General features: G+C 39.2%; 1 protein-coding gene across 2 annotated transcripts in view; it reads left to right on the top strand.

Moving 5' to 3' along the window:
- LOC306984803 (transcription factor 4-like) overlaps positions 1–25,732 on the top strand; it is a gene marked incomplete at its 3' end in the record, with an annotated part of 48,347 nt that overhangs the window by 860 nt on the left and 21,755 nt on the right. For both annotated transcript variants that reach the window (XM_079586508.1, XM_079586507.1), the window contains exons 2-8: positions 1,069–1,202; positions 2,082–2,217; positions 2,440–2,510; positions 2,903–2,981; positions 8,428–8,504; positions 9,105–9,302; positions 24,536–24,656. In XM_079586508.1, coding sequence (XP_079442634.1) covers positions 1,069–1,202; positions 2,082–2,217; positions 2,440–2,510; positions 2,903–2,981; positions 8,428–8,504; positions 9,105–9,302; positions 24,536–24,656 — 816 coding nt within the window. The remainder of the gene's footprint in view (positions 1–1,068; positions 1,203–2,081; positions 2,218–2,439; positions 2,511–2,902; positions 2,982–8,427; positions 8,505–9,104; positions 9,303–24,535; positions 24,657–25,732) is intronic.

The following is a 25,732-nucleotide window of genomic DNA, read 5'->3' as shown; positions in this document are numbered from 1 at the left end:
CTAAAACACTTGCATCACCCTAGAAACCGCACAGCAACTGCCTAAAACACTCAGAACACCCTAGCGATTGCATAGCAACTGCCTAAACACTTGCATCACCCTAGAAACCCCATAGCAACAGCCTAAAAACACCCAGAACACCATAGCTATTACATAGCAACTGCCTAAAACACTTGCATCACCCTAGAAACCCCATAGCAACAGCCTAAAAAGACTCAGAACACCCGAGCGATTGCATAGCAACTGCCTAAAACACTTGCATCACCCTAGAAACCGCACAGCAACAGCCTAAAACACCCAGAACACCCTAGCGATTGCATAGCAACTGCCTAAAACACTTGCATCACCCTAGAAACCCCATAGCAACAGCCTAAAACACCTAGAACACCCTAGTGATTGCATAGCAACTGCCTAAAACACTTGCATCACCCTAGAAACCCCATAGCAACAGCCTAAAAACACCCAGAACACCATAGCTATTACATAGCAACTGCCTAAAACACTTGCATCACCCTAGAAACCCCATAGCAACAGCCTAAAACACTTAAACACCCTAGTGATTGCATAGCAACTGCCTAAAACACTTGCATCACCCTAGAAACCGCACAGCAACAGCCTAAAACACCCAGAACACCCTAGCGATTGCATAGCAACTGCCTAAAACACTTGCATCACCCTAGAAACCCCATAGCAACAGCCTAAAACACCTAGAACACCCTAGTGATTGCATAGCAACTGCCTAAAACACTTGCATCACCCTAGAAACCCCATAGCAACAGCCTAAAACACTTAAACACCCTAGCGATTGCATAGCAACTGCCTAAAACACTTGCATCACCCTAGAAACCGCACAGCAACAGCCTAAAACACTCAGAACACTTGTAAACTATGGAAGGGTGCTTCACTACAGCAGAAACAATCCAGCCAGAACAAAATCTCCATGTTATTGGCCCTCTCAGGTCTAGAACTCAAAGCCTGATCTACTGTGTGTGTGTGTGTGTGTGTGTGTGTGTGTGTGTGTGTGTGTGTGTGTGTGTGTGTGTGTGTGTGTTTCATGAATGATTTCAGACGGTCATCACAGTACAGACCCATGGAGCTCGTCCGGCAGTATGAACCAGCCCGGATACAACAGCATGCTGGGAAACTCCACACACAGCGCTCAGAGCAGCAGCTACTGCGGCCTTCACCCACACGAGAGACTCGTGAGCGCATTTACTCGCATATCTTCCCCTGGTTAAAGGTGCACTGTGTCATTTTTAGCGGCATCAGAAGTTACGGTGGCCGACAGGAAGTGATGTCGTCGTCTGAGACAGCAGAGAGTAGCCAGTTAAACAATGAGGTTTCTTTACAAAGATTAGTAGAAATTAGTTTTACTTAATTATTCAGTAAAACAATGTTATTGCGAATATTAGTTTTAGCTAGCTTCTTTGCACGAAGAACAACGTTTTGTGTTTATACACCACTGAAAACATAGTTATGTATATGATATTGCATCTCGGTCAACAGATCCTCCTAAATATTACACAATGCACCTTTAAGAATAGTTCAGAGTTTTTAAACAGTGTCCAATGATAGCACTTTTGTCTTGTTTCCAGTCCAAATATAAAAAAACTCTTAAATAAACATGCATTTACTTAGGTAGTAAAATGCCATAAAATATTATGTCTTGTTTTCTGGGGAAAAAAAAAAAAATCTAATGAGTTTTTGCTTAAAACAAGCAAAAATATCTGCCAATGGTGTAAGAAATATATATATTTTTTCTGTTTGAATTAAGATTATTTTCTCACCCCATTGGCAGATCATTTTGCATGTTTTAAGCAAAAACGCACTTAATTTTGATTAATTCCCCCGGAAAACAAGAAATAAAATCTTATGGTATTTTACTGATCTTGATTTGAGAATTTTTCAATATTTGGACTGGAAACAAGACAAAAATACTAAGTAAGAAAAGCCTTTTTGCAGTGAGCGAGTGCTTCCAGGATGGAGTTTAAAATAAAAGTGTTTTAAATAATGATTAACGGTTCAAGTGTTCATTTCTGACTCATCTGTTCAATAACTCTCTTTCTCTCTGTGTTTTGCAGAGTTACCCGTCACACTCGTCGGCTGAGATTAACCCCAGTCTTCCTCCCATGTCCAGTTTCCATCGGAGCGGCGGGTCGAATCACTACAGCACGGCGTCTTGCTCCGCAACCACTAACGGGACCGACAGCGCCATGGGTGAGTCTACGGGCACTACGCTTACATGCACACGTTTGTTTTTTAAAGATCTTATTTAAAAATTGTCTTATATTAAATAAGTTTAAGCCATTTTGAAGTCCCTTTGGGGCCCCTGGTTGAGAACCACTGCTCTGACGTGTTCATTTAAAGTCTACATCTTATTTAAATGGATAGGAGTTTGAAAGCTCTATAATCTATCTCTCTCTCTCTGTTGTGTTTCAGCGAATCGGTCGTCGAGCGGAGCGGGAACGAGTTCGCAGACGGGAGACGCGTTAGGAAAGGCCCTGGCTTCAGTGAGTCAACAGGTCTCACAGGCCCGGACATTACAACAGCACACAGCTGCAAAAGACAACATGAAACGACATTCACAATGACCAATAGCAAACCACAACCCATGGACTAAATCAAGCCCCGCCCACATTTGTTCTTGTTTGATATACGGTACAATAGACGAGAAAAGACTGTCTTCTAACTTCTGTTTCATGCGGGCTTTAATGCATCGTGCACAACAGACATTTATTAAGAAAGTAAATGTGATTTCATGTTGCCTTTTAAACATCTTAGCCAGCAGAATCTTTCAGACGAATGAGGATTCACACAAACGCTCCTGTGGGGAGATTGCGCATGATGTTGTGTGTTTGTGGCGTTCTCGTTTGTCATTGCTGTGTGTTTGTTGTCGTTGTAGATCTATTCCCCCGACCACACCAATAACAGCTTCTCATCCAACCCGTCCACTCCTGTGGGATCACCTCCGTCGCTCACAGGTAACAGTGTGTGTGTGTGTGTGTGTGTGTGTTTGTGTGTGTGTGTTTATTCTCAACAGATTTTTAAACACACACACTGTTTGCGCTGATGTCAGTCACCTGATAACACTCTGCTTTACTGTTCACTGTTTACTATACATTATATATAGTACGATTGTTTAAAAAGAGTTTTTGAAACACTGTGCATTATGATGATCAACATTTTCAACATTTAGAAGGTTGCCACGGAGGTTATTATAGTTAACTAAAGCTTTTCATATGTTGCATTTTTCATATTACGTAGGATCTTCCCACATAAACTCTAAAAATCACAATTTTAACCCAATGGTTGGGTAAATAAAAGACAGAACACATGTTGGGTTAATTTTACCCAGCAAATTGGGTTGTTTATTTAACCCAGCATACGGAGTTGATTCATTTATAAAACTAGCTTATTTTTTTACTTCATACATGAATTAATGTTTACAGATTAACTTAAATTCTCTAAACTTAAAAAAAAAATACTCCACACAACCACTGGTTTACATTACAATTCCTTTTTTTTCCGATCATATTTTACAGTATAGCATATTTTATATAGTTATAAATACACATTGCATACATTTAACTCGACCACTTGGTTGTTACGTCTGACCCAGGATACGTGTAATACAGTTACAAAAACTACCCAAACACTGGGTTGTTACGTCTGACCCAGGATCTGGGTAACACAAAAACTATCCAAACACTGGGTTGTTGCGTCTGACTCAGGATCTGGGTGACACAAAAACTACCCAAACACTGGGTTGTTACGTCTGACTCAGGATCTGGGTATCACAAAAACTACCCAAACACTGGGTTGTTGCGTCTGACTCAGGATCTGGGTAACACAAAAACTACCAAAACACTGGGTTGTTACGTCTGACTCAGGATCTGGGTGACACAAAAACTACCCAAACACTGGGTTGTTGTGTCTGACTCAGGATCTGGGTGACACAAAAACTACCCAAACACTGGGTTGTTGCGTCTAACTCAGAATGCGGGTAACACAAAAACTACCCAAACACTGGGTTGTTGCGTCTAACTCAGAATCCGGGTAACACAAAAACTACCCAAACACTGGGTTGTTGCATCTGACTCAGGATCTGGGTAACACAAAAACTACCCAAACACTGGGTTGTTACGTCTGACTCAGGATCTGGGTGACACAAAAACTACCCAAACACTGGGTTGTTGCGTCTGACTCAGGATCTGGGTAACACAAAAACTACCCAAACATTGGGTTGTTGTGTCTGACCCAGGATCTGGGTAACACAAAAACTACCCAAACACTGGGTTGTTGCGTCTGACTCAGGATCTGGGTAACACAAAAACTACCCAAACACTGGGTTGTTACGTCTGACTCAGGATCTGGGTGACACAAAAACTACCCAAACACTGGGTTGTTGCGTCTGACTCAGGATCTGGGTAACACAAAAACTACCCAAACACTGGGTTGTTGTGTCTGACCCAGGATCTGGGTAACACAAAAACTACCCAAACACTGGGTTGTTGCGTCTGACTCAGGATCTGGGTAACACAAAAACTACCCAAACACTGGGTTGTTACGTCTGACCCAGGATCTGGGTGACACAAAAACTACACAAACACTGGGTTGTTGCGTCTGACCCAGGATCTGGGTGACACAAAAACTACCCAAACACTGGGTTGTTACGTCTGACCCAGGATCCGGGTAATACAGTTACAAAAACTACCCAAACACTGGGTTGTTGCGTCTGACTCAGGATCTGGGTAACACAAAAACTACCCAAACACTGGGTTGTTGTGTCTGACCCAGGATCTGGGTAACACAAAAACTACCCAAACACTGGGTTGTTGCGTCTGACTCAGGATCTGGGTAACACAAAAACTACCCAAACACTGGGTTGTTACGTCTGACCCAGGATCTGGGTGACACAAAAACTACACAAACACTGGGTTGTTGCGTCTGACCCAGGATCTGGGTGACACAAAAACTACCCAAACACTGGGTTGTTACGTCTGACCCAGGATCCGGGTAATACAGTTACAAAAACTACCCAAACACTGGGTTGTTACGTCTGACTCAGGATCTGGGTAACACAAAAACTATCCAAACACTGGGTTGTTGCGTCTGACTCAGGATCTGGGTAACACAAAAACTACCCAAACACTGGGTTGTTTTGTCTGACTCAGGATCTGGGTAACACAAAAACTACCCAAAAACTGGGTTGTTATGTCTGACCCAGGATCTGGGTAACACAAAAACTACCCAAACACTGGGTTGTTACATCTGACTCAGGATCTGGGTAACACAAAAACTACCCAAACACTGGGTTGTTGCGTCTGACTCAGGATCTGGGTAACACAAAAACTACCCAAACACTGGGTTGTTACGTCTGACTCAGGATCTGGGTAACACAAAAACTACCCAAACACTGGGTTGTTGCGTCTGACCCAGGATCTGGGTAACACAAAAACTACCCAAACACTGGGTTGTTGCGTCTGACTCAGGATCTGGGTAACACAAAAACTACCCAAACACTGGGTTGTTACGTCTGACTCAGGATCTGGGTAACACAAAAACTACCCAAACACTGAGTTGTTACGTCTGACTCAGGATCTGGGTAACACAAAAACTACCCAAACACTGGGTTGTTACGTCTGACCCATGATCTGGTTGACACAAAAACTACACAAACACTGGGTTGTTACGTCTGACCCAGGATCTGGGTAACACAAAAACTACACAAACACTGGGTTGTTGCGTCTGAGCCAGGATCTGGGTAACACAAAAACTACACAAACACTTAAAAAATAACCCAAAAAATATACCCAAAAGGCTCAACCCAGGATTTGGGTTGAAAAAAATAACAAAGAAAAGCCTTTTTGAAAAACACTTTTTTTAGTGTAAACGCACTTCACCTCAATGCCTGATTATCACGTCATTATTGGAGTCGGCATGAAAACGACCGTCGCCTAATTGTAATGTCTCAGAGTGCCAAAGTTATTAGACCGGCAACCATTAAATGCGCAAGTGCAAATTAATATTTAAACTTAAACATGCGAGTGAAGTTTAAGAAACTAATTTAATAATTTTCTCATTGGCAGCGGCGTGGATACATGCAACATGTATTTGCACATGAATGTGGCTATAATTATGTGCTAATTAGCATGTGGAAATGAGGTTTAATAATACAGAGAAGCGTCTGAAATGCATGTTTCTATAAAGAAGAACAATTTGAAAAAACACAACATAATTAGCCGTGATATACGTGATGAGCGGATGCATAAACGCAAACAGGTGAAGGTCAGAGAGAAGGAATAAATGAGCGGCGCTCCTCTCTAATTACCGGCGGGAACCGGGCCGCGTTTGCATCTTAACATGAGCGCGTGAAAGAGAGAAGAAGAAGGGAAGAATAACGAGGTGTTATTAGCATTGGGGTCGTCACCTATCAAAGGCAGAGTCGCCCCACCAGCTGATGAGCTCCACATCTACACAACCACACTGCTCTCACATACACAACCACTCACATACACAACCACACTGCTCTCACATACACAACCACTCACATACACAACCACACTGCTCTCACATACACAACCACTCACATACACAACCACACTGCTCTCACATACACAACCACACTGCTCTCACATACACAACCACTCACATACACAACCACACTGCTCTCACATACACAACCACACTGCTCTCACATACACAACCACACTGCTCTCACATACACAACCACACTGCTCTCACATACACAACCACTCACATACACAACCACTCACATACACAACCACTCACATACACAACCACTCACATACACAACCACACTGCTCTCACATACACAACCACTCACATACACAACCACACTGCTCTCACATACACAACCACTCACATACACAACCACACTGCTCTCACATACACAACCACTCACATACACAACCACACTGCTCTCACATACACAACCACTCACATACACAACCACACTGCTCTCACATACACAACCACACTGCTCTCACATACACAACCACACTGCTCTCACATACACAACCACTCACATACACAACCACTCACATACACAACCACTCACATACACAACCACTCACATACACAACCACACTGCTCTCACATACACAACCACTCACATACACAACCACACTGCTCTCACATACACAACCACTCACATACACAACCACACTGCTCTCACATACACAACCACTCACATACACAACCACACTGCTCTCACATACACAACCACTCACATACACAACCACACTGCTCTCACATACACAACCACTCACATACACAACCACACACATACACATCTACACTGCTCTCACATACACAACCACACAACACAAAAGAGGAACTGCATTATTTATTCCTAGGAGTGAATGACAGTTAATTGGTCGGGTTTGAGTGTCGGATCAACGGGAAAAAAACTGATTTAGAGGATATTGTATATAGGGAATGTTTTACTAGTATAAATGTACTCAATTTCCCCATCGGGATCAATAAAGTATCTATCTATCTATCTATCTATCTATCTATCTATCTATCTATCTATCTATCTATCTATCTATCTATCTATCTATATTTCCATCCATCCGTCTATCTATATATTGATCATCTATCTATCTGTCTATCTATATATATATATATCCATCCATTCATTCATCCATCCATCCATCCATCCATCCATCCAACCATCCATCCATCTATCCATCTATCTGTCCATCCATCCATCTGTCCATCTATCTGTCCATCTATCTATCCATCCATCTATCTGTCCATCCATCTATCTATCCATCCATCCATCTGTCCATCCATCTGTCCATCTATCTGTCCATCTATCTGTCCATCCATCCATCCATCCATCTGTCCATTTATCGGTCCATCTATCTATCCATCCATCTATCCATCCATCTATCTGTCCATCTATCTATCCATCCATCCATCCATCCATCCGTCCATCCATCTGCACAAAAAAGAGGACAACAACATTAGACCGGCTACAAGTAGTTAAATATTTAAAGTAGAGTCAAGACATATCTGCTTTTGAGTATTAATATCAGTATTTATTGATATTGTGTTGACATTTTTGATTTGTATGTTTGTATTTGACCCTGTGAAGCACTGTGAGCTGTGTTTCATGTATAAAAAGTGATATAGGAATACATTTTTAAATATCTTCTAGTGTTGATTGATGGTCAGCTGGACCCCATGCTTATCCTATATTACATTTATTTGCTTTAAATGATTGTTTGTATATGCCAACTGTGATTTTTTTTGTAAATGTCTGTGTAAGCTTGCTGCAAACTCCATTCCCTACGGGGACAAATAAACACTACTACAGTACTACACTACTACTACTGTAAATGTGCTTGAGGAATGTAGATGTGCAGAGATGTGACGATGTTGGTCTCGTTCCTCCAGCTGCCAGTACGGCCGTCTGGTCCAGAAACGGTCAGGGATCTTCATCTCCCAGTTACGAGCCGCCACTGCACTCACTGGTGAGAGATTCATCTCTGTTCCTCTCAATTCTGTTCAGCCTTTAGGAAATAAAACAGGCTTTGCCGTGATGTTTGCCAAAATACCACAGTTATCGCAATACAACTGTGGAAACCTAGTTTAGGAAACTGATTAAACATTAGAAAACAATTGCATAAGAAGAAGACATTTTGGGTATCAAATATGGGTAACACTTTACAATAATGTTCATTAGTTAGTTGAACATAACCATGAGCAATACATTTGTTACTGTATTTGTTCATCTTTGTTAACGTTATTAATAAAAATGCAGCTGTTCATGTTTGTTCACAGTGCATTAACTAATGTTAACAAAATGAAATGTTGAAATGAACATGAACGAAGAATAATACATGCTGTATAAGTGCAGTTTTTCATGTTAACTTAATGTTAACTAATGAACCTTTATTGTAAAGTGTTACCCAAATATGTGCTTTACAGAAACCATAATCTATTTGTACAGAAATGTTCACATGCATGCCTAAGAAAGTAGATATGAATCAATGGTAATAATGAACGCAACCAAGTAAAAAAAACGTTCATTGGTATCTGTGCATTTATTCTGTTTCTCGTCCTCCTTCCAGCAAAGTCGTATCGAGGACAGGTTGGAGCGCCTGGACGATGCGATCCACGTGTTGCGGAGTCACGCGGTCGGTCCGTCCACAGCGATGCCCGGCGCTCACGCGGACATGCACGCATTGATCCCTCCATCACACTCGCACAACGGGGCCATGAGCGGATACAGCGCCGGACTGCTGCCGTCCAACAGACACTCGCTCATGGTAGGAACCACTGGTCTTTTTCTAACTCATTTGCATAATGCCAGTCTGTGGTTTTCATTGGCTGAACAGCGTCTCTTAGCTCCGCCCTCAAACACTGTCGTGTATCTGAGACTGGAAGAGTTTGGTTCGTGTTGTTCATGTCGAGAAGACGCTGTTTTCTGCTGACGAAGCAAATCCACTTTGATGAGATCGATACGGTAAAACCCACGCCATCGTTACTGTTCGTATCACCGTGATCAAGAGCTGAGAGTCAGATATGATAATGAGCGTTTAGTTTCTGACCAATCACAGCAGAGGAGCTCTCAGAGAGGCGGGGTTTAGAGAGACTGAATCTACGGATGAAGCGTTTCAGACACTGTGAGAAAACAGCAGATCCTGCAGTGGATATTATGAGGAGATTAAAGTGTGTTTTGATCTTTGATGAGTGTAAAGCTGTTGTAGAGACTCCAGAACTAAACTAGAAGCTTTTGAAATAGCATTATAGGGCACTTTAAGACTTTTGTTATACCATTTAAGATACTTATAACTGAATTAAAGGCTTTTAAAAGCTTTGGACCTACTTTTTCGCACACGTACTCCTAAATACAATTTACAGTTCACGTCTATTTTTAGTCGTAAATGCGAGTGAAATGCTCAAGCCACTTCCTGTTGAGCGATGATGTCAATGCATAAGTTTAAGACTTATCTACTCGGAAACTTTGCATCAATTGCATTAAAGGTCAAGCTTAATGCAGTGTGCATGACGTCACTGTTGAGCTCCTGTAATGTGTGAGTGTTATCAGGTCAGGCTAGCAGTGTGGACTCTCTTCTGACTGTAAGTTATGAGCAGCGCAGGAATAAATACAGGAAATATCTGAGCGAGAGACAGAACGAGGGGGAGGACTGGACTTCAAAGCATCAAGGAAGATGCTGGTAATATTTTCCATATTCAAAGCTTTTTTTAAGACTTGAAACAATCCATAAAGCTTCAGACAGCTGGAGAGAATAAAGCACAGAAAGAGAATACATGAAGAACAGAAGATATAATGCCCATAATACACACACACACACACACACACACACACAGTGAAGGATTGTGTTCTCTTATTACATGCACATTTATACCCAAACGAAGCTGTTTCTGAGGCAATCGTATGTTTTTAGATGGTCATCAGAGTGTGAATTACATAAAATTGCCCCACTGGATTATTGAAAATGAATGTTTTGCTCAGGAATGCATCTTGCACGTTTTCTTCAGAAAATGTTAAAAAAAAAGTTACAAATTTGTTTTCAAGTAGCATTCTTGTAGTCTAAAAAGTGTCGCTCAAGTAAGTGAAATGTAAATAAATAGTTGTTTTCATGTGTTTCTCATGAAGAACTGCTCTTTTTAAAGTTGTTTTTGGTTGAGGCGTGTGAGTGCGCTCTGTGTTTGCATATTTCCAGTGTTAACGAGCTGTTTTTAATGACATAAATGAATAAATGCAGGCGTGGGTTTGCTCAGGCGTTTTATTGGACGAGCTCTGCTGTTGACAGGGTCCTGAATCTCTGCTCAATGTCTCAGTGACGCTGATGTTTATTTGTTCACTTTCACGTGTGTGTGTGTGTGTGTGTGTGTGTGTGTGTGTGTGTGTGTGTGTGTGTGTGTGTGTGTGTGTGTGTGTGTGTGTGTGTGTGTGTGTGTGTGTGTGTGTGTGCGCGCACGCTGTAATGGCGTTGGATTACAATGCGTTTACCCCTCACAGACTGATTAGTTTCCTTAAAGGAATAGTCCAAAAATATAAGTATCATTGATGATAACCTATTTTTGTTAATATAGTATATCAATGATACTAATAATGCGACAAAATTATAATTTTTGGGTGAACTCTCCATTTAACTTTTTTTATTTAATTTATTTATTTGTTGTTAATATTTTGTATTAGTTTGGAATATTTTCATATTCTATTTTAAATGTTGTTGCGTGGTTTAGTTACTTTTAGTCCTTCAACTTTAAACGAAAATGAGAAATGTTGCCTTGGCAAGTTTAAGTTTTATTTTATTTCAGTTAATGTTTATTTTATTTCTAACAAGATCAATGTACTTGGGAAGCAACTCTGCATAAGATATTCATTTATATTTTTTATAGCAGATATCTTTAGTTAAATAGTTATATGTCTTAATAATTTTGTTGTGTTTTTCTCATTTTTATTAGTTTTTAGTGTCTATATAGTTTTTAATTTTAGACTTTATAACTGACACTGGATCTAGTGTGTGTGAATGCTGCAGTGAGTGTGACTCTGGATCTAGTGTGTATAAATGCTGGAGTGAGTGTGACTCTGGATCTAGTGTGTGTAAATGCTGCAGTGAGTGTGACACTGGATCTAGTGTGTGTAAATGCTGCAGTGAATGTGACTCTGGATATAGTGTGTATAAATGCTGCAGTGAGTGTGACTCTGGATCTAGTGTGTGTAAATTCTGCAGTGAGTGTGACTCTGGATCTAGTGTGTGTAAATGCTGCAGTGAGTGTGACTCTGGATCTAGTGTGTATAAATGCTGCAGTGAATGTGACTGGATCTAGTGTGTATAAATGCTGCAGTGAGTGTGACTCTGGATCTAGTGTGTGTAAATGCGGCAGTGAGTGTGACTCTGGATCTAGTGTGTATAAATGCTGCAGTGAGTGTGACTCTGGATCTAGTGTGTGTGAATGCTGCCGTGAATGTGACTCTGGATCTAGCGTGTTTAAATGCTGCCCTGAATGTGACTCTGGATCTAGTGTGTATAAATGCTGCAGTGAATGTGACTCTGGATCTAGTGTGTGTGAATGCTGCCGTGAATGTGACTCTGGATCTAGCGTGTGTAAATGCTGCCGTGAATGTGACTCAGGATCTAGTGTGTGTGAATGCTGCCGTGAATGTGACTCTGGATCTAGCGTGTGTAAATGCTGCAGTGAGTGTGACTCTGGATCTAGCATGTGTAAATGCTGCAGTGAGTGTGACTCTGGATCTAGTGTGTATAAATGCTGCAGTGAATGTGACTGGATCTAGTGTGTATAAATGCTGCAGTGAGTGTGACTCTGGATCTAGTGTGTGTAAATGCGGCAGTGAGTGTGACTCTGGATCTAGTGTGTATAAATGCTGCAGTGAGTGTGACTCTGGATCTAGTGTGTGTGAATGCTGCCGTGAATGTGACTCTGGATCTAGCGTGTTTAAATGCTGCCCTGAATGTGACTCTGGATCTAGTGTGTATAAATGCTGCAGTGAATGTGACTCTGGATCTAGTGTGTGTAAATGCTGCAGTGAGTGTGACTCTGGATCTAGTGTGTATAAATGCTGCAGTGAGTGTGACTCTGGATCTAGTGTGTGTGAATGCTGCCGTGAATGTGACTCTGGATCTAGCGTGTGTAAATGCTGCCGTGAATGTGACTCAGGATCTAGTGTGTGTGAATGCTGCCGTGAATGTGACTCTGGATCTAGCGTGTGTAAATGCTGCAGTGAGTGTGACTCTGGATCTAGCATGTGTAAATGCTGCAGTGAGTGTGACTCTGGATCTAGCATGTGTAAATGCTGCAGTGAATGTGACTCTGGATCTAGCATGTGTAAATGCTGCAGTGAATTTAACTCTGGATCTAGTGTGTGTGAATGCTGCAGTGAATGTGACTCTGGATCTAGTGTGTGTGAATGCTGCAGTGAGTGTGACTCTGGATCTAGTGTGTATAAATGCTGCAGTGAGTGTGACTCTGGATCTAGTGTGTGTGAATGCTGCAGTGAGTGTGACTCTGGATCTAGTGTGTAAATGCTGCAGTGAATGTGACTCTGGATCTAGCATGTGTAAATGTTGCAGTGAATGTGACTCTGGATCTAGTGTGTGTGAATGCTGCAGTGAGTGTGACTCTGGATCTAGTGTGTGTAAATGATGCAGTGAGTGTGACACTGGATCTAGTGTGTGTGAATGCTGCAGTGAGTGTGACTCTGGATCTAGTGTGTGTAAATGCTGCAGTGAATGTGACTCTGGATCTAGTGTGTGTAAATGCTGCAGTGAATTCAACTCTGGATCTAGTGTGTGTGAATGCTGCAGTGAATGTGACTCTGGATCTAGTGTGTGTGAATGCTGCAGTGAGTGTGACTCTGGATCTAGTGTGTATAAATGCTGCAGCGAGTGTGACTCTGGATCTACTGTGTGTAAATGCTGCAGTGAGTGTGACTCTGGATCTAGTGTGTGTAAATGCTGCAGTGAATGTGACTCTGGATCTAGTGTGTGTAAATGCTGCAGTGAATTCAACTCTGGATCTAGTGTGTGTAAATGCTGCAGTGAATTCAACTCTGGATCTAGTGTGTGTAAATGCTGCAGTGAGTGTGACTCTGGATCTAGTGTGTGTAAATGCTGCAGTGAATGTGACTCTGGATCTAGTGTGTGTAAATGCTGCAGTGAATTCAACTCTGGATCTAGTGTGTGTAAATGCTGCAGTGAATGTGACTCTGGATCTAGTGTGTGTGAATGCTGCAGTGAGTGTGACTCTGGATCTAGTGTGTATAAATGCTGCAGTGAGTGTGACTCTGGATCTAGTGTGTGTAAATGCTGCAGTGAATGTGACTCTGGATCTAGTGTGTATAAATGCTGCAGTGAATGTGACTCTGGATCTAGTGTGTATAAATGCTGCAGTGAGTGTGACTCTGGATCTAGTGTGTAAATGCTGCAGTGAGTGTGACACTGGATCTAGTGTGTGTGAATGCTGCAGTGAGTTTGACACTGGATCTAGTGTGTGTGAATGCTGCAGTGAGTGTGACTCTGGATCTAGTGTGTGTAAATGCTGCAGTGAGTGTGACTCTGGATCTAGTGTGTGTGAATGCTGCAGTGAGTGTGACTCTGGATCTAGTGTGTGTGAATGCTGCAGTGAGTGTGACTCGTGATCTAGTGTGTGTGAATGCTGCAGTGAGTGTGACTCTGGATCTAGTGTGTGTAAATGCTGCAGTGAGTGTCACTCCGGATCTAGTGTGTGTGAATGCTGCAGTGAGTGTGACTCTGGATCTAGTGTGTGTGAATGCTGCAGTGAATGTGACTCTGGATCTAGTGTGTGTAAATGCTGCAGTGAATGTGACACTGGATCTAGTGTGTGTGAATGCTGCAGTGAGTTTGACTCTGGATCTAGTGTGTGTAAATGCTGCAGTGAGTGTGACTCTGGATCTAGTGTGTGTAAATGATGCAGTGAATATGACTCTGGATCTAGTGTGTGTAAATGCTGCAGTGAGTGTGACTCTGGATCTAGTGTGTGTAAATGATGCAGTGAATATGACTCTGGATCTAGTGTGTGTGAATGCTGCAGTGAATGTGACTCTGGATCTAGTGTGTGTGAATGCTGCAGTGAGTGTGACTCTGGATCTAGTGTGTGTAAATGATGCAGTGAATATGACTCTGGATCTAGTGTGTGTGTAAATGCTGCAGTGAGTGTGACTCTGGATCTAGTGTGTGTGAATGCTGCAGTGAGTGTGACTCTGGATCTAGTGTGTGTGAATGCTGCAGTGAATGTGACTCGTGATCTAGTGTGTGTGAATGCTGCAGTGAGTGTGACTCTGGATCTAGTGTGTGTAAATGATGCAGTGAATGTGACTCTGGATCTAGTGTGTCTAAATGCTGCAGTGAGTGTGACTGGATCTAGTGTGTGTAAATGCTGCAGTGAGTGTGACACTGGATCTAGTGTGTGTAAATGCTGCAGTGAGTGTGACTCTGGATCTAGTGTGTGTAAATGATGCACTGAATGTGACTCTGGATCTAGTGTGTGTAAATGCTGCAGTGAGTGTGACTCTGGATCTAGTGTGTGTAAATGATGCACTGAATGTGACTCTGGATCTAGTGTGTGTAAATGCTGCAGTGAGTGTGACTCTGGATCTAGTGTGTGTGAATGCTGCAGTGAGTGTGACTCTGGATCTAGTGTGTGTGAATGCTGCAGTGAATAGGTGGACTGTGGCTTTAAGAACATGTCGCTGGAGGAACAGCTGGATCAGATTTGCTGCTCTGTTGTTCTGTGAGGCTGAAGTGAGCGGTCAGAGAGCTGAGGTCATGCTGAAAACAGGTGCTCACATGATGAGAAGAGACCACTAACACACATACACACACACACACTGAGTACATTACACAAAATGGCTGCAGTATGTGGATTTTCAGTATGCCCAGATGAGCAGTTTTCCCAAATTCGCAAGAAGCAACTAGAGCATTTTGACCTTCTATTGCCAATATGATATTAAAAATAAAGCATTATTTTTGGGTTATGATTTACACATTGGTTTGAGTTCATATTAATATGTCACTTAATTTTTTTTTCTTCTATATTATCATGGGTGGTTTATTTAATCCTAATATTATTATTGCACATCAAAAACAATTGGTTTTAAAAACCAACACTGCAAAAAAAAAAATCCCTCAGTATTTTTGTCTTGTTTTCCTGTACATATATCTATACATTTATAAATAAAGATACATTTATCTGAGAAGAAAAATGACTCCATTTGTTCGGTCTTTTTTTCTGAAGAAGAAGAAAAAATGTGTCTGCCAAATGGAGTCAGAAAAATAAACTTGTTTTCCCTTTTTTTTCTGAGCCCATGCATTGACCGATATTTGTTCTTTTTTTAAGCAATAACTCACTTCATTTTTAATATCTTATTATCTTCAGTTATTTTGCTTCTCCAGTAAATGCATCTTGATTTAAGATATTTGTTGTAGAAAACAAGACAGAAATACTGAGGAAGAACACAATTTTTGCAGTTTTTAAGCAGTCATTTTTTCGTTGTTTTCCCATTAAAATATAAAACAAATCCTTACAAATTCCTTAAAATAAGATCATTGTACTTGAGAAGCAACACTGCATAAGATATAAAAAATGTTTAATTGCAGGTATCTTTAATACGAGTGTATTTTCTCACCGCAATCACGTTTTAAGTATAAACAAGTCTGTTATTGCAGTAAAACTAAATACATGTATATCTAATGATTGAAAACAGAGTTTTAATATGCAGTGCTGCTTCTCAAGTAAATTGATCTCGTTTCAATGTGTTTTTAAGATATTGTAAAGACAAAAATACAGTTTTTGTGGTTAAAAAAATGCATATTTGTGATATAATGGATTAAAGAATTCGACATGCACCATAACGAGGTGAGGTCATGTGACCGCTGTCTGTCATCATGTGACCGCTGTCTGTCATCATGACTGCAGGAAACACTTTAAAGATGCCGTTTAATCGGGTTCAGAGACTCACCCCGTCAGGAGTTGAGTTGTGCTTCAGTAATCTGAACACACTTGTGAGCGCTCCTCTAAGCGGGTCAGCGGCCCGATCTTCCGCAGGAGATGCAGAGATTGAGGCATTAGAGCTTTAAACACACAGTAATAGCGTTTAAAAGCGCTCGTTTCGGGATAAAGAGAGTCTGAGCTGCAGTAAATCTTCAGCCGAGGGTTGATTGTGTTCAAAGCCATCAGATGCGTGTGTGTGTGTGTGTGTGTGTGTGTGTGTGTGTGTGTGTGTGTGTGTGTGTGTGTGTGTGTGTGTGTGTGTGTGTGTGTGTGTGTGTGTGTGTGTGTGTGTGTGTGTGTGTGTGTGTGTGTGTGTGTGTGTGTGTGTGTGTGTGTGTGTGTGTGTGTGTGTGTGTGTGAGAGAGGTCAGCATTCAGACACTCACAGAGAAAACAATAAGCACGCAGTGATAAAACACACGAGTTCAGATCTGAGGGTTTTTAGACGCTTTTACTGTATGAAAAAAATAGGTTTTATTCACAGAAATTTGCACGTTTGCTTTCATGTTTACATCTTGTTGGCTACATTCTTAGAAAAAAAAGTTATATACACAACTCTAGGGTTCTTGACCTAAATTTGAAAGAACATTTTATGCCAAAACGCTTCCATTGTACACGATCACACTGATAACATTTATCATTTATATTTGTGTTTACAAACTGAGGGAACATTGAAATAATTTTTGGGGAACATTTTATTAAGGCCTCGTGAGTTAATGTTTGTCAATACATTTACTAGCATTAACGAACAATGACAAATATATGTGAAACTGGAAAAATTAGAATATGGTTCAAAAGTTCATTTATTTCCGTAATTCAACTTAAAAGGTGAAACTAATATATTATATAGAATCATTACATGCATATTTCAATATTTCAAGCCTTTGTTATAATTGTGATGATTATGACTTACAGCTTATGAAAACCTTTTCACAATATTATAATTTTGAATTTGGGGTTTTCATAAGCCATAATCATCACAATTATAACAAATAAAGGCTTGAAATATTGAAATATGCATGTAATGAGTCTATATAATATATTAGTTTCACCTTTTAAGTTGAATTACTGAAATAAATGAACTTTTGAACCATATTCTCATTTTTCCAGCTTCACCTGTGCATCCGTTAGTACAGGATTTAGTTATCTTCGTTAATAAGTATCTAGTTCGGTAACACTTATTTCGATGGTCAACTTTAGACATTCTACCAGTAACTATAAGTAACTTTGCAACTACAAGTCAACTCACTCGACTGACCCGAAGCCGTGCTCAACAGTCTGCTAATACTGTTATATCTCAAAGGAGAAATGCACTCAAATGAGAAATATAAAATAAATATGGAGCCTTCCATGTAATGTCAGTGAGAAGCGCGTGAGATGTTGAGGAGATTTCTCCGTCCCGCTGGTGTGTGTTGATGATTCTCTTCCTCTAGGAGACTTTATAACGGCGAGTAATGCGTTTCTCAGCCGGAGAACATGATGTTTAGGGCCACAGAGACACACAAACAACCAGCCACAGGAAACAGCACGTAATTACGCTGTGTGTGTGTGTGTGTGTGTGTGTGTGTCTGGGACGCACAAAGACGCACTATTCGCTGCTCAGACTCGCCTCTCCCATCGCCGTGGAAACGCAGCCCGTACAGAGCCCGCTTTGTCATCACACTTTTCCACAACACACACACACACACACACACACTCATACCGTGTGTTTAGCGGCTCTCCGGCGCCCCCTGGTGCTGCAGATCCACATGTCTGTTTCCGCTGAGCCTCGTATCCTTCACAAACACAGAGATGAGTCTTTATAATGGTCACGTGATGAAGCAACTTTAAGCGGGACTCGTTTTATGTATAAAAAAATATATATATATTCATATAATTATTCATAATAATTATATGAATCCCGCACACTTGCAAAGAGGAGGCCAATCACAGTGTCTTCAGAAACACTTCGGTCCCATTTACTGGACTACTTTACATCCATTGAAATAATTGGTATATAAATATAAATTATAGTACAATATAAACTATTATAATTCTAATATAAAATATAATTCTAATATTAATTATTTTATTGCAATGTCTCAATTGATACTTATGCTTTATCATTATGAATCGCTTTAGATTTTTAGGTCTGTGGGTTGTTGTTGTTTTTTTACATTCGAATTGTTTACATTATTGGCTTAAAAGATCTTATGGAAAATGTGCCCAATGTAATTTGATTTGAAGTTCTAAATTGAAAATTGAAAAACAGCGTGTGTGAGTGTGTGAGTGTGTGAGAGAGAGAGAGAGAGAGAGAGAGAGAGAGAGAGAGAGAGAGAGAGAGAGAGTGTGTGTGTGTGTGTGTGTGTGTGTGTGTGTGTGTGTGCGCGCTGTAGATTTATGAAGTCATGGGAAAGAAATGCTGAGAGTTTGTCTGGGAAAAACAGTCGCGTTGACAGACAGCAGATCACTGTCAATGACACACACACACACACACACACACACACACACACACTGACAGGCATATTTTGACTCATTTACGAATTATTTGTACCATTAATGGAGTAGGAATGACAGGGATATTTTTCTTTAATATTTTAATTATTTAATATTTATTTATTTAATTTTATCTTTAATATTTTTATAATTTTTCGTCTTTACAATTTTTTTGTCTTTTTTTGTTTAATGTAATATTTTTCATTTATATCTTTTATTTGCATAATTTACTGTTTATTTATTAGATTTTTTTTTCCTTTCATTTTTTCTTTTCATAATATATTTCTGTGGATCTGATGATGTCAGCTTCTCTGGTTTGATCCGAGTTCCCGTCTCTGTGACCGGCCCGTGACCCCGTGACCTCCTCATCAGTCCTTCATCTCACACAGGAAGTGTGTGTGTTAGCGTGATGGTGAACAGTGATGCGTTTCCTGCGCTGGTTCTCTTCTTGTTCCAGCTTTTGTTTGGTTTATTTTTAGGACTATAACCCTGTCACTCTATTGTGTGCCGTTGACGGATGGATGGATGTTGTATTTGGCTTTGAAACTTTTAAATCACACACACACACACACACACACACACAAATCACACAATTAAACATGCATCTATATCGTTTCACAAATTTTAATTAAAATATATATAAATAAGAGTTTTCATTCTTGCTCTATTTAGTCTTGTTTTCCAGTACAAATATCAATATTCTTAAATCAAGATACATTTACTGGAGAAGCCAGTCTTAAAACTTGAACTTCAAAAATACATCAACAAAAAAAAATTATTAAAATGAGTTTGAGCTTAAAATAAGGGTTTAGAAAAATAAACTTAATTTAAAGGAAAAAGAGATTTTTTCTGACCCCATATTTTTTCTTTATTTTAAGCACAAACTCATTTGGATAAATTTCTTATAAAAACAAAACTTAATATCTTCAGTCATTTTGCTTCTCCAGTAAATGTATCTTAATTTAAGAACGTTTAAAATATATATATAAAAAAAAAAAATCATCTCTATTCTTCCGAATCATCCAAGAGTAAGACTCGTTTGAATCGCTGTGTAGAATTAAAGCTTCTTAATTCAATAGAGTCGCCGGGGAGCAATTTCCTCTGTTGCTCTGAAGCGCTCCGTGAGTTCGGTGAAGTCTGGCGTTCCCGTCCGCAGAGCCTCAGACGTCCAGATCCCGGACCACCGAAGAAGAAACTCACTCAAATCAAGAGTCATATTTTCCATTTAAATCCACATATGATGTAAAACCAAGTTTCTTGTGCAGAATTCATATTTTCCACACATTAAACGAACCGATTTTGCTGCTATATCTTTAAAGATTTCCATATGTAAATGAGCTCTGCTACGATTGGCCGGTTCAAACGGGCTGGCTTGGGTGTTGATGTGTAAATGTGGGCGGGCATATGTTAATGGGTTGTGATGTCATAATCAGTTCAGTTTCCATAAATGTAGTTTTTTTTCACACACAAACACACACATACACACACACACACTCAGAGCTCCTTATGTAAATGAGCTCTGCTACGATTGGCCGGTTCAAACGTGCTGGCTTGGGTGTTGTTGTCTAAATGTGGGCGGTCATATGTTAATGAGTTGTGATGTCACAATCAGTTTAGTTTCCATAAATGTTTTTTTGTACATCTTTAAGGTTCTATATGGAATCTTCAAGGGTTCCGTCGGGCGTTTCATATTCAGAACCTTTTATGGGTTCCAGCGTTTTATGGATTTATATTCAGTTATTTAATACGGCACATTTTTTATCGCCTTTTTTCTCTTTCAGATATTTTAGTAATCATCATAAATTAGGTGTCGTTTGAAAGCTTAGATTCATCCCGTGAAGACCGTTTCGAAATTTGTGTTACTATAAAAATAGAATTACCATTTCCATAAAAACGGTATTTTAATGGTATTTTTAGCAGACTACATTTTTGTGATATCAACATCAAATTTGGAACATACCTTTTTGATATTCTGGCAATGTAAAAATGTATAATTTAATTACATGTTATGAACAGTTTGTAAACATACTTTATCACTAGAAAAAAATAAAAATAATGAAATAACCCATTAAACATGAAAGTATCCAATCATTTAAGACATTTCTCCTTATATGAACCTTTCTGGAATACAGATTTCTTTAAAATTGAGCCGCGTGTGTGTGTGTGTGTGTGTGTGTGTGTGTGTGTGTGTGTGTGTGTGTGTGTGTGTGTGTGTGTGTGTGTGTGTGTGTGTGTGTGTGTGTGTGTGTGTGTGTGTGTGTGTGTGTGTGTGTGTGTGTCAGTAGAACGTCTGGTCCTCATCTCTCTCCCCTCACACACACACACACACACAAATAAACAGCATCAGTCTTCTAAGGTCTCGGCTAACGAGTAACCCCGTAATTAACTACACGACTGAGGAACTGCAGGATCTCCGGGAGAGTGAGTTTCCCACAGTCACTTTTACAGGACCGTTCGGCCGCAGAGGAACATCCGCTCATCATCTACATCTCTCAGAACTCATGATAATGACGTATCCAATGATATAATCCTGTATAAGGATATATATGAACCATCATTTTCTTTAATTGAAATAATACTGAAATACAAAAAAAATATAAATATTAGATTTCAATACACTGTAAAAAATTAATTTCGTTATTTGTAATCACAACTTTTTATCTTTTGTCAAATCAACTTAGATAATTAATGTAGTTCAGATAACATAATATTATGAGTTTCTATTGATTAAACCAATCTCCTTCATAGCATTAACTCAATTGTTTCATTTCAATGAACTCAAATTTTTAAGGCAACCAGGTAACTTGCTTTTTTAAGTTAAACCAACAATATTTTTTACTGTGTAGAGTTTTAGTGAATGTTGGCGGAATTAAAAAAAAGTGAATTTATTGATTTAAAACAAAACAAAAATTCAGAAATCTCCATAGAATTGAATCTCCTTCTTTCATTCCTGACATGTTTTCTACTTTCTCCTCCATTTTACACATTTCTATGCATGATATGGTCTAATTTCAAAACAGTTTCTATAGGAATTTTGACTCTTTACATTTTTGAATGATACTAATTTATGTTGATTACTAAAATATGAGATGGAGGGGGAGGCAATAAAATAAGTGCACAAATAACATAAAAAAATAATAATAACAAATATTAGTTGAAAAATGAAATTACATTTTTTAATGTTGCCTTGGCAATAAAAAGCACTAAAACTGGAAGTTAACTGGATATAAATGCTAAAACTGAAATAAAATATATATAAATTAAACCTAAATAGCAATATATAAAATAAAAAAAAACTTAAAATAAAATGAAACTGAAATACAACAATCTAAAAACGGTTTCCATAGGAATTTTGATACTATATGATAATAATTTATGTTGCTTACCGAAATATAAGATGGGAGGAGGCGATAAAATAAGTGCAAAAATAAAGCTAAATAATTAAATAAAAATAAATATTAGTTGAAAAACCTAAACAAAATAGAAATTTGAAATGTTGCCTTGGTTAAATAAACGGAAAAAAAGTTGAAACACTAAATCTATTAACTGGAGATAAATGCTAAAACTGAAATAAATAAAAATTAAACCTAAATATTTATTTAATTATTAAACTAATAATATTTTTGTGTAAAAAAAAAAAACACACACAAAACAAATAGATTTTGAAATGAACATGAAAATGAAAGTTAAAAAAAAATAAAGCTAATTGTAAATTTGACTAAAGCTGAGATAACTGATGCCACCTCTCCGTCTTCTTTCGGGATATTTGCATGAAGCCGGCGGGAGACAAAAGCGTCCCAGCGCCACACTGTCACCGGATTAACCGGAATTACAGCGAGAGACACAGAAACTGCAGCTTCTCAGATTGTGTCCTTAAAACAAAAACAGAGCGACTCGCAGAGAAGCAAACTTGTGCCAAATCACAATTCCTGCTGGATGTGTGTATTATCCCGGGAATTAGGGAGCCCACAATTAAGCATATGGGCATTAAGATAATTGTCAGTTGTGTTGGCGAACGTGATGGCAGACAGATGGATCAGACTCAGCCCGCTCCACGCTCGGCACCATGGGACATTACTTTGGGTTTTACCTGCCTGAATAAATTCAGTGTTTTCACCAACAGAGAGGAGAGAGAGAGAGAGAGAGAGAGAGAGAGAGAGAGAGAGAGGGGGATAGAGAGAGAGAGAGAGAGAGGGAGAGAGAGAGAGAGAGAGGGAGAGAGAGAGAGATTGGCTGTGTTCACATACACTATCTCTATAGTGTGTGTGTGTGTGTGTGTGTGTGTGTGTGTGTGTGTGTGTGTGTGTGTGTGTGTGTGTGTGTGTGTGTGTGTGTGTGTGTGTGTGTGTGTGTGTGTGTGTGTGTGTGTGTGTGTGTGTGTGTGTGAAAATGTGCCGTATATACAGTACAAAAGTCATGCTGTGTGAAACACTCAATCCCACAATGCAACTTGAACCTCAATCCAGAAGAATTTGTTTTTATTTAAAAAGTAATTTTTTAAAATATTTATGAAATTGTTTAAATATATATTTTTTTTTTGCATTTGTCTCTTTCTTGGCACTTATTAAAAGAAATGTAACGTATTTTTATTATTATTATTTTCAATATTTATTTAAAAAAAATTATTTATAAAATAATAAAAATAATATACATTTTGTATTTATGATAATGGTAATTATAATGTATTATTTTTAAATAATAATTGTAAGTCATATGTAACTAATACATAATTAGTTAATGTTTCATTTTATTATTATATTATTTTGTTCATTTCTTGACTCTTAAATATGTTCATGTATAAATATAAATATGTTTCAAATATTATTTTAATTATTATTTTGTTTGTATTTCTCTTTCTTGGCACGTATTTAATTTTTTATCTATTTTTATAACTATTTTCAATATTTATTAAAACATTTTTTAAATAAAATTAATACATTTTGTATTTATGATAATATTATTTATAAATGTATAAATAATAATGGTAATGTCATATGTAACTAATACATTATTATTTAATGTTTTAGTTAATAAAAGTGTATATACATTTTTTAAATATTTTTTTAAAACACTACTTTTTTGTCTCTTTCTTCACGTTTATTTATTACAGATCAACTTTAATTCAACCAAAGCCTTCATTCACATTGGAAATGTCAGATTGAGTGCATTGCATTCTGGGATGTATTATTCTGCACATACACTGCTCGTTTCTGTTCATTTGAATATATATCAGAATATATATATATACTGCATTCTACAGGAACACTACGAGTAAACCAAGCCCAAGCGAGAGTGAGGATGTAAAATGGAGGTGTGTGTGTGTGTGTGTGTGTGTGTGTGAGGGTGTGTTGTGAAGGTGCACGGCGCCCTCTGTTGGCCGTTCAGGAGCGAGTGAACTTTAAGGCCTGTGTGAGCGAGGACCGACTCTTCCAGAGGATTTGATATGCTTTTCAACGAATGCATTTGCATTTTAGATGTTTCGTAACGTCTCTCTCTCTGTGTGTGTGTGTGTGTGTGTCCAGGTGGGCCATCGTGAGGACGGTGTGGGTTTGAGGACCGGTCATCCCATCGTGACCAATCAGGGGTCGGTTCCTGTGCCGTCGGCCACTTCCCCCGACCTCAGCCAGCCCGACCCGTACAGGGGTGAGACACACACACACACACACACACACACACACACACACTCACACACACTCAGGCTGGCACAGTGTGGGCACAGAACGGGCTCAATGCCAACCTCTCTCTCTCTCTCTCTCTCTCTCTCTCTCTCTCTCTCTCTCTGTCTCTCTCCATCTGCCGCCATTTTAGAGCATCTTGACAAACACAGATGCACGTATATATTCCCACGGTCACGGAAAACTGGGAAAAATCACGGATTTCTTCTATTCCAGGCCTGGAATATTTGATATATATATATATACAAACTATACACACATACAGTCAAACCAATCAGAGCACATTAATGTTTATACTGCAAATATGGTCACATGTGTTTTGACTTAGGATCCAAAGTGTGTTTTGATCAGATGTAAAAAATTAAAAACTATATTATTTAACAAATATTACACTGATTTGTGAAGGATCATGTGACACTGATGAATACTGGTGCTGTAAATTCAGCTTTGCTCACAGGAATGAATTACACTTTACTATATATTCACATAGGCTAGAGAACATAATAATATTTCACAATTGTACTGTATTTTTGATGAAATGCCGCCGCCGTGATGAGCAGAAGTGTTACTAACATGAATGAATCCACTGTTTAAAAGCTCGACGCGTGTGTGTTCCCCGTTCCCCGCGTCCGCTGGCCGGCCTCCAGCCTAATGTGTGAACAATCATGAGTGCGTTAAACCATGCGCTATATTTCAAATATGAATATGTAAAAGGAAATTGTATATGACCCGGGAAGTGAGGCGTAAAAACTCCAGGCTGGTTTAAAAGCGGAGCTCCTCTCTCCTGGCACACACTCCTCTCCGCACACCGCCGCCAAACCCGTAATGAGGTGCTGAGTGCTGCGAATATGAAAAACAACATCATAAATAATAGGACTGTGGATCAGAGATGATTATTTGTGAATGGCATCCAGACGGATGTGGTTTCATCCCGCCGGAGCTCTTATTACGACTCTACCGTGGTGTGTTAGGCATGTACGGGTTATAGTGTGTGTGTTTACTACATATAGGCTATTATATGTAATATATATTACTACATTAGCA

The sequence above is a fragment of the Phoxinus phoxinus genome, assembly GCF_949152265.1.
Source record: "Phoxinus phoxinus genome assembly, chromosome: 17".
NCBI lineage: Eukaryota > Metazoa > Chordata > Actinopteri > Cypriniformes > Leuciscidae > Phoxinus > Phoxinus phoxinus.
Note: the sequence above shows the minus strand (reverse complement) of the source record. Positions and strands in the feature narration are given on the sequence as shown.